Source organism: Hippocampus guttulatus, chromosome 21 (genome assembly GCF_054856545.1).
Source record: "Hippocampus guttulatus isolate MCC_2025c chromosome 21, RoL_Hgut_1.0, whole genome shotgun sequence".
Lineage (NCBI taxonomy): Eukaryota > Metazoa > Chordata > Actinopteri > Syngnathiformes > Syngnathidae > Hippocampus > Hippocampus guttulatus.
The window spans coordinates 773981-791658 of NC_141281.1; the positions used below are offsets into that span (position 1 = coordinate 773981).

General features: G+C 42.1%; 1 protein-coding gene across 1 annotated transcript in view; it reads left to right on the forward strand.

Annotated features, from left to right (window-relative positions):
• Positions 1-17678, forward strand: part of LOC147186588 (phospholipid-transporting ATPase ABCA1-like) — a 43369-nt gene that overhangs the window by 6726 nt on the left and 18965 nt on the right. The window contains exons 4-12 of the mRNA XM_086102246.1: positions 203-282; positions 579-753; positions 6633-6748; positions 6900-7044; positions 7213-7306; positions 11161-11326; positions 11488-11614; positions 11761-11823; positions 15045-15151. Coding sequence (XP_085958372.1) covers positions 203-282; positions 579-753; positions 6633-6748; positions 6900-7044; positions 7213-7306; positions 11161-11326; positions 11488-11614; positions 11761-11823; positions 15045-15151 — 1073 coding nt within the window. The remainder of the gene's footprint in view (positions 1-202; positions 283-578; positions 754-6632; positions 6749-6899; positions 7045-7212; positions 7307-11160; positions 11327-11487; positions 11615-11760; positions 11824-15044; positions 15152-17678) is intronic.

Sequence of the window (17678 nt, forward strand, 5' to 3'; positions counted from 1 at the left end):
CCAGTGTTTTGGTCTACGCAAATACTGAAATGGGTCAAATTGACCCTTAACATCATATAAGTACAAGGACAGAAGTGATTTAATACAAGGACAGAGGTTACACCAGTAAAATATATTTTAATATGATCTCTATTGCAGGTGAGTCTGGGACCGATCCCTTGCGATAAAAGGCTCTTAACTGTAATGTATTTGTGTGCGACAGATTGGTCTTCCTGCGGGGCTTTTGCTGGGCTTTTTGGCAATCTCGGACCGAAACAAACCCCCTACTGACCAAGTGGAACTGTACGCTTGAATATTCATTCACTTTGTTCTGTACTTGCTTGCTTACTTTAATTTCAGAATTTTAAGTTTGTGGGGTTATCTTGTTGGATGAAATGACCGTGTGGAAAAATACATATATACAGTATCACACGTCCCATGTTATTTTAAGGCTGATGTCTACCGTTGATGAGGAGAGATCATCACTGTCAATGCTATTTCTACCCAATTTGATTCGCATGAATGTGCACTTTATAAAAATGAATTGATGGCATAAATTGTTGATATGATAATTTGGTAATTACTCTTTTTGTTTTTAGGTTGTTAACTGCAGGCATTGAAATACCTTTTATTTTGATTGTGGCTATTTCCTGTGTACCTTCCTGCTCCGTGCTTTTCCTGATTGAAGAAAGAGCCAGTAAAGCAACACACCTTCAGTTTGTCAGTGGGCTCCAGCCATTCCTCTACTGGGTGACAAACATTTGCTGGGATATGGTCAGTCCAGACACAAGCAGTATACTAACTAGACAAATGTATTATATACCTCATCTCTTGGAGCAAACAAGATGGCTGCACTTCATCGTTTGAGTGGGGGTGTCATGTTGCATGATGATAGAGGACCCAAAAAGGAAGGCAGGAGACGCAGGGTGGGCTGAACAAAATGTATTTACAAAACACTGGAAAAACTAAATCCAAAACAAACAAAATCCTAAAAACACCAAGAAACCAAAGTAACAAACCCATGGCAGAAGCAAAACCAATGTGACAGCAATACAGCCACCCGACACTGAGTGGTCGCTGAGGCAGTGATTCTAAAAGAACGAATGACTCCGGTGCCACCTGTTGCTCACAAAGAAAACAATCATGACAGTGTGGGGGTGGATGAATCGGAGCCTCTCCGATGCAACGGTTCATCCTCTTCACTCTGCTGTATCTGCACTCTTCCAAAAATATCAACATTCATTCATTCATTTTCCGATCCTCTTTATCGTCACAATGGTCGCGGGGGGTGCTGGAGTTTATCGCAGCCATCATTGGGCAGTAGGCGGGGGACACCCTGAACCGGTTGCCAGCCAATTGCAGGGCGCACAGAGACGAACAACAATCCAAGCTCACACTCACACTTAGGGACAATTTGGAGTGTTCAATCAGCCTGCCGTGCATGTTTTTCGGAATGTGGGAGGAAACTGGACGACCCGGAGAAAACCCGCACAGGCCCGGGGAGAACATGCAAACTCCACACAGGGAGGCCGGAGTGGGGATTGAATCCACAACCTCTGCACTGTGAGGTCAACGTGCCAACCACTGGACCACCGGGCCGTATGGCAAGCCATTTGAGCATTTATTCCAAATCCCTGATATCAGACATAAGTGTGTTACACTAGTTCGATCTCTTTCAGCACTAGTTCGACACTCAGCCACACTAGTGACACACTTTGTCGAACTAGTTGCAAACAAAGTCCAACTAGTCATTCATTTTCAGCAACATGTCAACTTGTCAATCATTATATTCTAATATGTGAACTTGTGACACGTGATTTCCTGCACGAGTAAACAAGTGCGAGCTAAAATACTCACTAGTTTACTAGTGGTGGATAAAACAGTAGCTAGTTTACTAGTTAAAGCCCCTTGACGCCTTGATATCGAACTAGTGAGTGTCAAAAATGTTACTTGTTCACTGGTTATGCCCCAAATATACACTAGTTGCATGCCGCACTAGTGCAACTAGTGAGGTCTAAAATGTTCACTAGTAGAACTAGTGGATGCCAACCTGCTCATTAGTAAGCTAGTTGCACAAAAATAATGAGGAGGTGGGGCAGAAATGTGGCTGCAGGATTCCTATTGGATCTGCAGTTAAAATACACCAATCGGGATTCAGATTTTGTCATAATCACACCCACTTCATTTGCATGTTTTACACTAGTTTACAAGTTGTCCTGAGGATTTGCAGCTAGTTCACGAGAGGATGCCCATTATTGGTTACATGTCGACGAGTGAATCCAGAAATCCAAACTAGTAAACTTGTTGCAATCGATTTGACCTTACACGTTAACTAGACGGTTTCAAAATGTGAACATGTTCACTAGTCAATGAACTAGTCAACTAGTCAACTAGTTACACTAGTTGGGCTCATTTTCACTTTACTTGGTAACTAGTGATACACAGCAATATACAGCAATTTTATTTAGCTCGTACGATGTACATGCCAGCTTGTATGCCAAAAACATGACCTAGTGCAACAAAAATCCCTACATGTTAGATATTTGTTGCACTTGTTGTGCACAGTCGCTCACTAGTGCTGATTAACACCAACAACTGAAAAGAAAAGCCCAACATGTAGGAAAAATGTCAAACGTGTTCAGTCAAATCTTGCACAGGTTTCTTGGTCTGACTAGTGAGACAAAATGCCTCCCACTAGTTAACTAGTTGAATGAACACAAGCATCTCTAGTGAACGAGTGGCTCACTCTGGACTCAACTAGTTTACTAGAAAGAAAACATGTGTTTCACTAGTTCACAAATGAGGTTGAAATGAGACCAACAAGTGCAACTAGTGGAAATTGTCGCTTTTACAAGTTAACTAGTGAACATTTTGAACCTCACTAGTCAGCTAGTAAGGTTTGGAAGATCCAACTAGCGGACATAATATGCCTTACTAGTGAGCTAGTGATCAGTTTTTAAACTGACAAGTTCACTGCTAAGGCCAGAACACCTTAACTAGTGTACCCAGTGGACATTTGGCCCTTACAAGTGAGCATGTCATCATTCATGTCTCAGTTGCAACTCAACCACCGACACGTTCACAAGTGGGCCGGATGCAAATGAAGAAGGCGGGACAAGAATTTTGATTGGTCAATATTCAGAGAATGAATATTCAGTCTTAAAGCTTTAACCCTTACGCGCCCGGCTCATAATACCTGAAGAAGAAAGTACAGTAGTGATTTTATAAAAACAATTCATACTTTTGATTAATCTTTCTGTCTCTCTCTATATACATATATATATATATATATATATTCTTCTGATCAGCTTCATTGAAGAACAGGAGGAGGAGAGGCACAACATTTGTCATCTGTGATATGTTTTGAGCCTTTTCTCCTAATAAAAAAAACTGTATATGTTTTGTTAAATTCTTGATATAGTTCTTGTATTTAAATATTTTAACAATCAAATATTTTTCAACTATGTTTTGGATATGAATTGTATGAAATAAATCAGTGAAGCCCCAATAAAATTCTACTCCATCTAATCTGCTCAATTACACTGCTGTCAACCTGCTGTAAATAATGCCTTCATTCATGATTGTAGAAACCTCCGAATGGTAAACGTGAATTATTTTATTTTAAAATATAAGAAGTCTATGTTTTTCAATTGTGCTCATTTTTGTTGTATTGCACGACAAATATAATAGATGAGCTGGTTTGGGGACATCATCAACCAAGCTGCTGCTCCAATTGCAATGCGATATATTGTCCTGCTCTCCTAAATTCGCATCTACACCACAAATTATAGCATCCTGAACTGATTTAGCAACAACTGAAAATTCACATCATCATTTCGGGAGAACATGTTGCAGAACTGTTGCATTATATGGTGCCGTATTCATTTTATTTCGTATAGCATACATATATAAACGTGGAAAGATACTGTAGAACTGTACCATTACCCTTTATCTCCGTGTACATTATAAATAAACATCACCTACAGATACATTGACTGGTAAAATTTGCTTGATTCCTTCTGTATACTGTAGATGTTACGCAAATGGCAGTAAATAATTGCGAAAGCTCAGAATCAGGCTTTACAGGGTTAATTTTTTGCTGGGTGGAGCTCTTATCAGGGAGCCAATAGGAGGTGTTCACTTCTGACACTGTCCTGCCTCCTGATTAGCATTTAGCGTAACTAGTGTGACCAGTGAGCCGTTAGTGTTTCACATGTTGTACGAGTGAACATTTTGCTGTCACTAGTTAACTAGTTAAATCAAAAGACCATTTAACTAGTTGACTAGTGAGTAGGGTGACATCCAGTAGTGCGACATTTTGACTTCACTAGTCGAACTAGTGAAGTCAAAATGTCGCACTAGTGGAACTAGTGGATATTTGGGGCATCACCGGTGAGCAAGTAACATTTTTGGACTCACTAGTTGGATATCAAGGCTTAAACGGTTTTAAACTAGTGCACTAGTCAATGTTTTATCCTCCACTAGTTAACTAGTGGATATTCCAGCTCCCACTAGTTAACTAGTGCAGGAAATCACAGGCCACTAGTTAACATGTTAGAACAATCCACATTTCACTAGTTAACATGTTAACACTTTAAATCTTACTAGTAAACTAGTAAGACTTTGAACCTCACTAGTTTGGTCTAGTGGGCCACTAGGGCATAAAAAAGCTGACTAGCTGGGAAGTTCCCTCTGCTTGTGTGCTTCCAGGTGTCACTAGTTAGAATTTTGTCAGCACTAGTTGGACAAAAGTGGCACTAGTTGCCAAAAATGAGTGGCTAGCGAGGATTTCTGTGCAACTAGTTCGACAAAGTGTGTCACGAGTGTGGCTGAGTGTCGAACATGTGCTGAAAGAGATTGAACTAGTGTAACACACTAATGTCTGATATCAGGGATTTGGAATAAATGCTCAAATGGCTTGCCATAGGGCCGCCAAAGTATCAATATCGCAAAAACAAATATCGTCTGTTCCTGTATGTTTTGGCCTCTTCGGTGCAGTGTGGTGTCATGTGGTGATGGAGTACACAGCAGAAGTTGTGATAGAAATCTATTAATGTTCCTCTAGTTTTTCACAGATTTAAAATGCATTCTTTTGAATAGGTTTATTTTACCTGTATCTGCTTCCACAGCCTCTGTGTGTGAATATTTATTATCTGAAGGAAAATCACTTCTCAAAGTCGATGATTTTCTTTCTCATTTATGAAAATAAGCAAAAGCTTCTCCACTTCCTCTCATATTTGTGGCCTTTGTTTGCTAAACACACAAGGTCCTTTAGCCAGATCAGTGACTTTAAGATGGTCTTTCTTTTTTTAGGATGCTGCTGATTGTCCATTTCAGCATGCCAAATTCCCCAGCCAACACAGACACATGTACACCGATTTCATATTTCGCTATCAAATTTTTCTTAAATCCAATAGTTTTGCGCACTATGTTCCTCTTTTTTTCCACCAGCTTTACTACTTCCACTTACTTTCTTTGGTGCCATGATTAGGAGCTGATACACAATGCAGAAATAACAGTCCGATTTGAGTAGATGTCAACAAAAAGAAAATCTTTATTGAACACGTGCGCTCACATTGGACGCTCTTTTTTTTAAATCTTTATTGAACACGTCTGCTCACAATGGAACGCTACACGAGGAAGCGTCACTTCCTCGTCTACCCGAGGAAGTGTGACTTCCTCGTGTAAGGAAGGCGAGAGTAGTCGAGTGGCACATTCAAGTGCGCTCAGTTTGGTTGAGAACCGATTTTCGGTCGTAATCTGAGGCATAAAAAACTCAATTTTTGAGCAAAAACCATTTGGTCGAGAACAGAGACGTTCGAAAACCGAGGTTTGACTGTAGATTAACAATTCTTTCTACGTTTGTACTTTTGACAGCAGTCAGGCTATTTCCTTCGTCGCTTCGGGTCCGAATATCTCATTTACAATGGCTTTGAAGGCGGGAAGTATAAAGTGCTCTGCCACTGGGACTTTTTTTGATTCAGCAAGACTCTTTCATTTACCTTTGCGGTTGTTCTCATCCACGTTGCTTGTTTCGCCGTATATTCACGCAGGCGAACAAAATTCTCCACATTTTTGTTTAGAAGTGAAGGGTGTTTTGTTTGGAGATAGAGTTTAAGCTTACTTCCGAGCATAGCGCTGTTGTCACCACATTCCAAGCACGACAGAGTCATAGCTTTCGCCTCGCGCCAGAAACTTCGCTGGTCTCGAAGTACAAGGTCATAAGCTCGCTGCTGCTGCTACCCACCGGTATGGAAGAGTACTTCATGATTACTCTGCCAGGCGATAGACCGCACAGGCATACAAATTGGATCATTTCCCACAGCACACCTGAAAATATCTCGTGGTACACTGGTGTGCGAATTTGAAAAATACTGTCGTAGTGACAGCATGGAACAGGTGGAGGAGAAACTCGAGCTGTGGAGGTTTGCCCTGGATAGGAGAGGAATGAAGGTTCATTGCAGCAAGCCGGAGTACATGTGTGTGAATGAGAGTGACCCAAGTACAAGAGTGAGGTTACAGGGAGAACAGAAAAAAAAAGGTCGAGGATTTTAAGTCACCTGCTGGACAATTCAATGTGAACGCAAACCATTATCAAGACCCGAGGATTAATCTTCTTTTTGCTTCTATTTTGCCATTTGCCATTGCTTCAGCTGAACTACGCCGTCACAGCCTTTCTAATGGTGCTCATCCTTATCGCGTTCAAGACGGAAGGATACACCTCTGACAGCATACTACGGGCTCTTATCCTCCTCCTCCTCTTTTATGGGTATGCTGAGGCAGTTTACGCTTTTCATTTAGATGCACCTTGTCTTAGTACAGAGTGTTTTGTCCCACTTCGCCAAGAGCATGACAATTGTCTACAAAAACGGTGTACCTGTATAAATGTTGTGTCTTGCAAATTTCACCCATCACTTTAGATGGTCCGTCATCCCCATGATGTACCCAGCAACCTTTGTTTTCTCCGATTCCACCACGGCCTACATTTTTTTTTCCTGTGTCAACCTCTTCAGTGGAATTATTTGCAGTGCAGCAACATATTTTCAGATCCTGTCTCAAACTGAGGTAAGATCAACAGTCACTTTTTCATATTTTGATTTCCATTCATCTTTCATTCAGCTCTGAACTGAACCTGTGTATGGCACTTCACATATTAGTAGTATGTCATGGAACTTACATTTCCAGTTCAAAAATATGGCCTGCATTTGAATTACTGGATGTTTGTCGTTCCAGGCCCCACCACACTGGACCTGGCATATCTTATTCATTTTACCTCATTACTCCTTGGGAAAAGGACTCGTGGACATGCAAATCCAACCGCAAATAAGTATGCTCATCTTTCACACCCCGAGCCCAATGAGCCGTGAACAATTGCGAGTGTTTTTGAAGACAGCAAACGTTGCGTTGACGCCAGAGTTCTTAGGGTTCGTTCAAGTTCGCAAATGTTAGCCCAAGCATTCTTAACCAGGCGGTCGGTCGCCTGTACTTTTCTTGTTGCAAGGAAATTTTGCGATCTTGTCTATGAAAATACAGGCTTTATTGCTTAGGAACCCATGACAACCGGTCGCAAACAGACATGGAACATATGCAGTGCTGTGGAAGAAAAATATTTGCCCCCTTCCTGATTACTATTTTCAAGCCCAAGGAAATACAAACTGCATTTTTCAAATGACAATTCAATTTATTAAGGCACAAAAATAAATGAAGACAGTTTTGGACCCTGTCACCGTCACCCACGACAGTTTTGGGAAAGATGAATTTAATTTTACAGGCAAGACCCTAGCTCTACATTCGTTGAATCAAGAAATCAAATAATTACAATCTGTCAGACAAAGTGAAGTAGGCTATAAAATCTCAAGAAAGAAACGATCCAAAGAAATTCAAGAAGACATTTGAAAGAAAGTTATTTAAATCTATGAAATAGTTACAAATCATTTTCCAAGACTCTGTGGCTTCAGCAAACCACTCTCCGAGCCATTATCCACAAATGGATAAAACTGGGAACAGTGTCAAACATTCCCAGCATTTGGTGACCTGCTAAAAACACTCTTAAGAGTGTGACGATGACTCATCCAGGAGGTTGCAAAACACCCCCCAAAAACAACATGCAAAGAACTCTAGAGCTTGCTGGGCTCAGTTCAGGTCAGTGTTGATGACTCTACCGTAAGATAGGCACTGGCCAAAAATGGCATCCATGGGAGAGCTCCCAGGTGAAAACCACTGCTCTCCAAAAAGAACACAAATGCTCATCTCACATTTGCCAGAAGACAGTTAGATGATCCTCAAGTTTTGGAAAATCGTTCTGTGGACTAATGAATCAAAAATTGAACTTTTTGGAAGATGTAGCCCATTACATGCAGGGTAAAAATAGCACAGCATTTGAAAAAAAGAACATAATACCAAAAATGAAGCATGGTGGTGGCAGTGTGATGGTCTGTGGCTGCTCTGCTACCTCAGGACTAGGACAACTTGTTGTGATTGATGTGACAATGAATTCTTCTGTCTACCAGAAAATCCTGAAATCCGATAATCAGTTTTTTCCCTCAAACTCAAACACCCTTGAATCAGGACAATGATCAGAAAAACACCAGCAAGTCCACTTTTGGATGGCTAAAAAAAAACAAAATTCAGGGTTTGGAGTGGGCAAGTCAAAGTCTGGATTTGAATCAGACTGATATGCCAAAATGGATAGGACGCCTTATAATGCAGAGCGTCTAGTGTATGTATGAGTTCCAAAGCATCACTGAGAGCGCTTCTGGGCGACCCGCTGTTTATATAGAGACAAGGCGGAGTGAGTGACGACAGGCATGCGGAAGTCTGCCAATGAGTGAAGGGTGGGCGTGTAAGAGGACGCTAAAGGCACGTCCCTAGCAGGTACCAGTCGCCAATGAGTGAAAGGTGGGCGTGTAAGACGACGCTAAAGGCACACCCCTAGCAGGTACTAGTCACCAATGAGTGATGGGTGGGCGTGTAAGAGGACGCTAAAGGCACGCCCCTAGCAGGTACCAGTCGCCAATGAGTGAAGGGTGAGCGTGTAAGAGGTGAAGAGCAAAACGTGAGTACATTGTAAAATGGCTAAATAAAGTACAACCAAACTCAGTTTTGCTTCCGTTGCCTTTTTAAAAACTTGTTTTTAGTGTGCGTGCATGCAATGCCGTATGTTTAAGCTGGCGTATGTTTTACCATGCCTGGCTGCGCCCAATAATACAGTGCGTTTTGTGTATGTGTCAAACACAGAAATAGCACCCATTGCTGAGACTGCGCCCGACAATACGGTGCGCCGAATGGTCGTGAAAATACGGTACAATTTATTCTCAAAAGACGAGATTAGGTCAACCAAATCAATACAGGGGCAAATTCCTTACTTCCCTCCACTCTGCAGGAAATAAGATTGTTGCTAACACACGATTATTGGTAAAATGAGGAGCACAGTGGTGTTGGTGCTATTTATTTTATTTTTTAGGAGTTGCTAGCATGCCAGCTGGAAACACTGAAGACCTGAACACAAGTTGTTGCTCTAATTGGCTTGCACTGCTGACACAGCACATCATAATAAAAACAGTGCATACCTGACGATTTAGTTTGACTTGCGAAAGTCAGAGACTGGGGACAAGCGGGATGTAACCCATGAGCCCTACTTGGCCTCGATGTGCTGTGAATGTTTTCATACATCCATGAGGTCAGTGTAAAATGAGTACCAAACAACATCCTGTGGTTCTCATCAGAGAACCACACCAAATCATTTCCCAGCCTACTGCCCGAAATCATGATTTCAAACAGCAGTAACACACAATCAGAAAAGTGACACAGTTGCAAGTTGACATTTTGAATTATCTAGCTTTATTTTGACAAAAGTTCAACATGTTTCAAGTTTGGCTGCTTGCATGGAAATGAGGTAATGCTTTCATGAAACCTGCCAGTCATTGCCGTTGTGCATGAATACCGTATTTTCCGCACTGTAAAGCGCTATCCAAAGTATAAGGCGCACCTTCAATGAATGGCATATTTTTAAAATCTGTTTTCATATATAGGACGCACCGCATTATAAGGCGCATAGAATAGAAGCAACAACAGTGGGTGAGGTTGCATTATGCATCCACAAGATGGAGCTACTCTAAGGGGAGTACATCACAATATAGCTTTTGTTCATATAGCGCTTTCACAACCGCTGCAGCTGTAACAAATACAGAGCATTTAAAATGCAACATCCAAGAAATCAGAATATTGACCCATTTATAAGGCGCATTGTTGGTCGGCTTTTGGGAAAATTGAATGCTTATAAGTGCGCCTTATAATGCGGAAAATACAGTACATTAAATCAAAAGTAGAACTGGACTTGTTTAAAGAAAGGGATGCGGTAAATGTTGACATTATTTGGAAGTCAAACATTTGCTGGTCTCCCATGACAACATTAGTTGCTGCTACAAATGTGAACCTACTGACTGTCCCTGTTGAGCAACATGCGCATACATGTTCAGTTTGATTACGTGCTGGAGGGTTACATTACGGTGTGTTTTGAGTTTAATTGGTTGCTATGTCTAGTCATGTATTTTTTTTATGAAGTGATGTTAGAGGTGAGGACCTCTAGGTTAGGAGGCTGCTGGATGACTGAGATAAACTAGCATAAAAACAACCACGAGAGTGCTAAGTTATGATCCATTTAGTCTACTCGTCCTTATTTTTATGAACTTTGACAACAATTTCAACTTTTCGTCTTCTGGCAAATTAAAATACAGACCTTAACCCTGGAGAACCCAAGAACCCTTTTCTTCTTTGGAAAATGATGAATATACATTAAATGACTGACATACAGTATGTTCACTGAACACCAAAATATATGTTTTGTCAAATATTTAATGCTTTAATCCTAATTTAGGATTTGGGCCAAATTTGACCCTTTGGGATTTAAGGGTAGCATTTGAGTAGCAGAATTTATAGGGGCCAATTCAAACCCCTGGGTTCTCCAGGGTTAAGGAAGGTATGTTTGGAAATATCTCAAAATCAACAATTTTGACCAAATGATGTACTAAAACTGATATGCTCAATTTGGTGAAGAAAAAAAATTCTTTGCATTTTCCCTATCCCCCACAATTAGCGGGCGTCAGTGGCACAATCAGCGTGTGTCCGTGGCAGTCTTAAAAGTTTCATGATTTAGTGGGGTTTTTTTCCCCCCTTCTACAGCCAACAGCACCATGGACCCTTTGGAGTGGAACTTTGTTGGGAAGAACCTCTTCGCTATGGCGGTACAGGGTGTATCTTTCTTTATAATCGCCTTAATACTGCAGTACACCTTTTTCAATGGTCACTGGAGTTTCCAAGACACTTGTCGTGGTCTGTCGTGCATCAGGTATGCTCTGTTTTCAGAGATCAATGTATCTGCTATGTTCACTCATTTTTAATAAAATTACAAAAAATTAATTCCTGCTGTCATGAAATTTGGTTGTACTTTTAATCAAGTCAATGTGCATTTGAGTCTTTGTGACAGCATTGTGATGTTTGTGTGTTCAGGCCATGGTGTGTTGGACCAAAGATTCTTCCTCTTGCCCCAGAGGATGAGGACGTGATCCGGGAAAGGGAGCATGTCAAAAGTGGCAACGCTGATTCGGACCTCATCACCATGATTGACTTGACCAAAGTGCCTATTTGTTATGTTAATAATCTTATAGCAGCATGTCTTTGAATTATTTCATATAAAATGGACAATGAGGGTTGAGCATTTATTGCACGGGCTTAAACAGATTTAATTCAGTACATTAAGTCATGTTGCTGTACATCTTTCAGATATACAAGGCTGGCGGGAAGCCAGCAGTTGATCAGCTCTGCCTGGGAATTCCTTCTGGTGAGGTGAGGACTATGTCGGAAGATGTTTAGACATTTTATGTTTATACATTTTCCTACAACAAACCACAGCATTAGGATCCCTGACATAGCTAAAATGATAATTAATACCCAATGTGCGTATGTGTGCGCGTGCGTGCGTTCAGTTCGGATGAACTTCTGTTTATTTTTATTAGTTTATTTGTTTTTCATGCTTTGTTCCCATTTAGTTTTTATTAGTTTTACAACCTCGCAACCCTTGTAAGGATAAGCAGATCAGAAAATGCACGGATGGATGCATAGTGTTACAATTGGGGTATTATTTTAGAAAAACATACAAAAGTCTCTCACGATTGTGTAATACGGCATAACTAAACTTCAATTCCCAAACGACATTTCGACCTTTCTTCTGTAGAGCCATACACCAATACATGTCAAAGATAATAAAACAAAAAACATTTGTGTTGAAATTAGGTTCCGAGTAGTGAATGTTACAAGGTCGCTATTGTTTTTGGAGAAATTATTATTATTAGGGACTAAGCCATGAACGCTGTGATCCCTCCAAGGTTTTCAAAATAATTTTTTATTATTTTGGGGTCCAAGCAATGAACGCTGCAAGGACCCTATTGTTTTTGTACAAATTATTCTTCTCATTATTATTTTGGACTCACTTTGACTGACAGCTATGATGAATATTGAGGGGCACATGTCGCACCCTCGGGTGTACAAAAAAGACTGGTATCCATCCCAACAAATACAGAAAGTGAGATATGAGGATTTAAATGTCCAATTTCTGCCCATTTACAATGGTGATGTTGTTGCCCCCCTTATCCAAGACGGTTAAACTGACTGACTTCAAAAGTGGGCTGTACCATCTCAACACCAGGGACAAAAACAGGGGAAAATATTTTCAGTTTTTGACATATGACACAAATTGGGGCAAGGGCAGCATCAAACTTTGTGTTTCATCATTCTTTCCTAATGACACATTTTCTGCCACAAACGTAAAACAAAATCCCAACAAAAAATATTTATTTGACAACAAAAGTGCACCGATAAAGTATAAATAGAAATCACAAGTCAAAACGAATTCCATAAAACAAAACATCAATAAACAGTGCTTGCAAAGGCAAGGAAATAGAAAATCCAAGATTTAGAAGATCCAAGTTATTCAATGCCTTTTAATTCGTTGCACGCTGTTGCCCTGGTGCTCAGGGCCTGCTCCCGAGCAGCCAGGATGAGTGCCTCTGTGCTGTCCTTCAGGCCAGCCCTCTCTAGCCACTGATAGGACTTCATGAGATCAGCCACTTCAGTTATGGTCCGGTGGTGCATCCCGTGTCGGGGCTTGTCCTCCCATGATGGTCCCTCTTCCAGCACCTCATCCTTCTGTTCCCCATTGTCTGAGACATTCTCTGAGTACGTCATCCGTTGGAGCCTTTTCCTTGATGTATTCATGACGCTTGGATGTTTCATCCTGGACAGTGGCTCTCACACTCACTCGTCCCCGGCCTCCTTCCTTTCGGCTTGCGTACAGTCTCAGGGTGCTGGATTTGGGATGGAACCCTCCATGCATGGTTAGGAGCTTTCGGGTCTTAACGTCTGTGGTCTGAATCTCTTCCTTTGGCCACCTCATTATTCCTGCAGGGTATCTGATCACTGGCAGGGCATAGCTGTTTATTGCCCGGGTCTTATTCTTGCCATTGAGCTGGCTTCTTAGGACTTGCCTCACTCTCTGGAGGTATTTGGCCGTAGCCGCTTTCCTTGTTGCCAGTTCGAGGTTGCCTTTGGCTTGAGGTATACCGAGGTACTTGTAGCTGTCCTCAATGTTTGCTCTTGTTCCTTCAGGGAGTGAGACCCCTTCAGTGCGGACTACCTTTCCTCTCTTAGTCACCATCCGACTACATTTCTCAAGCCCGAATGACATCCCAATGTCGCTGCTGTAGATCCTGGTTGTGTGGATCAGGGAGTCTATGTCCCTTTCGCTCTGAGCATACAGCTTTATGTCATCCATGTAGAGGAGGTGACTAATCGTAGCTCCATTTCTGAGGCGGTATCCGTAGCCTGTCTTGGTGATTACTTGGCTTAGCGGGTTCAAAACGCGCCAGCATTCACTCAACCCGGAAGTCAGAAAGAAACCACAAGGCAGGGAGAGGGGGAGAAAAAAAACTACGCTCGAACTACACACACAAGACATAAACAATGAAGACGGTGAAACAAGGGAATGTATGAAGGAGGGGGTGATGGTGGGGGACTAGCTTCCGTGCATACTTTCATCAGGGGAAGGTCGAGATAGCAGATGTTGTTTTGGTAGCAGGCTGCCCAAGAATTTAAAGTCCGTGGCTTATGTCTTTTTCGTGGCGTCGATCAGCCAAATCCGTGATTTCAGTCAATATTTGAGCACGGATTCCAGTTTCTCCAAGTTCTTGACCATCTTGCAGAGACGCTCCAAAACCGCAACATTTTGTGGTTGAGCACAGTCTGAGTCTGAGTGTTGGACATCGGCACTATGCCATCCTTAGACCAGCAGCCTCTTCACTTCCAATAGAGCCGCTCCCGTCGGTTGAATTTTGCGATAGATCAGATAACTGCTAACACCAAACAGCAGCATACCTGTTATCGGAAGGCCGATACTGTAGATGTCACCACATCCTCAACGGACAGTGTTGATAGTCACACCATTCTCCGCTTCCTCCAAAGATCTAGGGTGTACCCAGCAGCAAAAGTCCCCGAGGGGTAAGTCGGCTCCCCACTGCCTGCTCTTCTCATCGAGAAAATCTTGTCGATGGCATCGAGAGACCAGCCAACCAATTCCATGATTGTTTTTAGGATGAAAATACGACAGGAGGCTAGGAAAAGTCAGACAAAGACAGCACATGGACTGAGTGGCGAGCAGGGAAGGGTGGGGTGGGGGGACAGGAGTAGAAAGCAAAAGCGTCCGCCTTCGTCGAGAGCCAAGCAAGAATTATTTATTTTATAAAGTAGTTGTGTATATAGTATCATAGTTGAAAATATTTTTCAAGTCTCGTTTTAGTTTTTTCATTAATTTGACGTAACCATGAGCTGAAGAAGTTAACACCAGCTTTATTTTGGTATTTTATTGTACTTGATTGGATTGTGGTGGATTGTTCAAACTGTCATGGACGGGCACTGAATATAAAATGTTTGTATGGTCTTTATTGCTTTGAAAGCTCGGACCTCATGAAAACTAAGAAGTCTGATGTATATACTATAATGTGTTTGTCCTCCAGTGTTTTGGCCTGCTCGGTGTCAATGGCGCAGGGAAGACTTCTACATTTCGCATGCTGACGGGAGACCTGTCGATTACCTATGGAGAGGCCTTCCTTCAAAACCGCAGGTGCATATTGCTCAAAGAGTTATTAGTTACGTTGAAAAAGTTAATTAAATTGATTATGTGATTTAAACAATAACTTTCCTGATTGTTTGACTTAAAAAATAAATAGACCAGCAACCCCATAAAACATGATTTTCCTTTTTTTAAAATCTAAAAAAAACCCCCATTGTCCATAATTTATAGACCACATGCAGATCTTTGGGTTGCACAGTGCCTCAGGGGCAAGTGACTCTCCTTGGTTCCCAACTTTGCTGGGATATAAGGATGACACAGGTTACACATTTGTGGTCATCTGCTCCGCCCAACACTGCCAGCAAAATAAAAATAGGCTGAATAAATTTCTTGTTTTGCTCACAGTCCATGAGTTCAGTGATTATAAGCAGGGCAACACTCAGCAAATCAGGTGCCATGAATATATGTTGACAGCATTTAGACACATTAACAAAATCTAAAAAAAGCACTTAAATGTCAAGACATACAAGTTAGAGGTAAGATCGGGCCAAAAAAAAAATCCAGCCCTACCCGACCCGGCCCGCTAGTATTTAAGCCCGACCCATTGACGGAAAAATTCAAGGCCGTTCGTCATTTGATGGGTTAAAAATTGGGCCATTAACCGCAGCAGCAGTACGTCCTTAAGAATCTAGCGCGGCACTTTAAGAGAGAGAATTAGAGAGACAAAGAAAAACAATGACGGGAGGATAATAGACAGAGACAGGAAGGAGTTCTTTGAATTGTCATTGCAAGAGTTTAGTACAGTACGTGTTGTGATGAGGAGACTTCTGTTTTTTTGCGAACCACGGTCTCTCGTGGCCAAACCTCTTGATGGCCTCGAAACGAAAAAAAAAAATCTGTGAGAGAGAAGTCTGGCCCGACCTGACCCGAACCCGTAGCAATGACCGACATTTTAGGCCCGACCCGACCCGAATTTCAGGTCAGCTCGGGTCGGGCTCGATCTCGGGCCGCCCGATCTTACCTCTAATACAAGTGGGTTTCTGAAATAACAAATATAAATAACGAGAACCAAAAAAATGGAAATTGTTGAGAGCATCTTAATCAAATACATGAGAAAAAAGTTATTAACCTGGATTTAAAAGCATTTACAATGTTCAATGTTGTTAGTGGATATGTTCCACAAGGAGGATGTGAGTTGGAGGAGAAGGAACAATTTTGGTTGGACCTTGATGAAGTGATAGAGAACATCCCTCGAAGTGAAAGAGTTGCAATTGGTGCAGACTTCAATGGACATGTTGGCGCAGGAAAGAGAAATGATGTGGAGGTGAAGGGCAGGTTTGGACTCCAGACGAGGAACGCCGAAAGACAGATGACTTTGCTAAGAGGATGGAAATGGCTATTATGAATACTTTCTTCCAGAAGAGGCAGGAACATAGGGTAACCTATAAGAGTGGAGGCAGGAGTACACAGGAGTACAAAGTACTGTGTAAGATGGTGGTGTGTAAGATGACTGGTGGTGAGGAAGATGAAGAGAGCAAAAGCTGAGCAGAGCACAAAATGGTCGAAACTGAAAAGGGAAGAATGTCACATAACTTTTTGGAAGGATTTGAGACAAGCACTGGGTTGTCAGGAAGTGCTTCCAAATGACTAGACAACTACAGCTTATGTGATCAGGGAGACAGGTAGAAAAGTACTTGGTGTAACATCTGGAAGGAAAGTAGATCAGGAGACTTGGTGGTGGAATGAGGAGGTGCAGGAGTTTATACAGAGAAAGAGGTTAGGTAAGAAATGGGACACTGAGAGGACTGAAAAGAGTAGACAGGAGTACAGGGAGATGCGTCGCATGGTGAAAGTGGAGGTGGCATGTATGATGTCTGTAAGGCAGTGGTGAGGTGTGCTGTCAGTGTGACAGAGGAATTCAAACTCCATGGTTGGACTTCACCGGGGTCAGTTCTGAGCCCCTTCTAATTCCCTATGGTGATGGACAGGCTGGCAGATGAGGTTAGACAGTGATCTCCATGGACTCTGTTGTTTGCAGATGACATTGTCATCTGTAGTGAGAGCAGGGAACAGGTGGAGGAGAAACTAGAGGTGGAGGTTTGCCCTGGAAAGGAAAGGGAATGAAGGTCAGTCGCAGCAAGACGGAGTACACGTGTGTGAATGAGAGGGACCCAAATACAAGAGTGAGGTTACAGGGAGAAGAGATAAAGAAGGTGGAGGATTTTAAGGACTTGGGGTCAACTGTCCAGCGCAATAGATAATGTGCAAGAGGTGAAGAAGCGTGTGTGTGTGTGATAGAAGAGTTTCAGCTAAGATGAAGGGAAAGGTGTATAAAACTCTGGTGAGACCAGCCATGCTGTTTGGACTGGACACGGTGCCACTGAAGAAAAGACAGGAGGCAGAGCTGTAGGTAGCGAAGACGAAGATGTTGAAGTTCTTCTTTGGGAGTAACCAGGTTGGATCGGATCATGATGAGCCGCCTGTGTTTTTCTCGCCGTCCTGCTCTACCAAATCAGCTGCTTAGCGTCACTCTGGCCTGGGCTGACCAGTGACTCATGGCAGGGGCTCTCCTTGATTC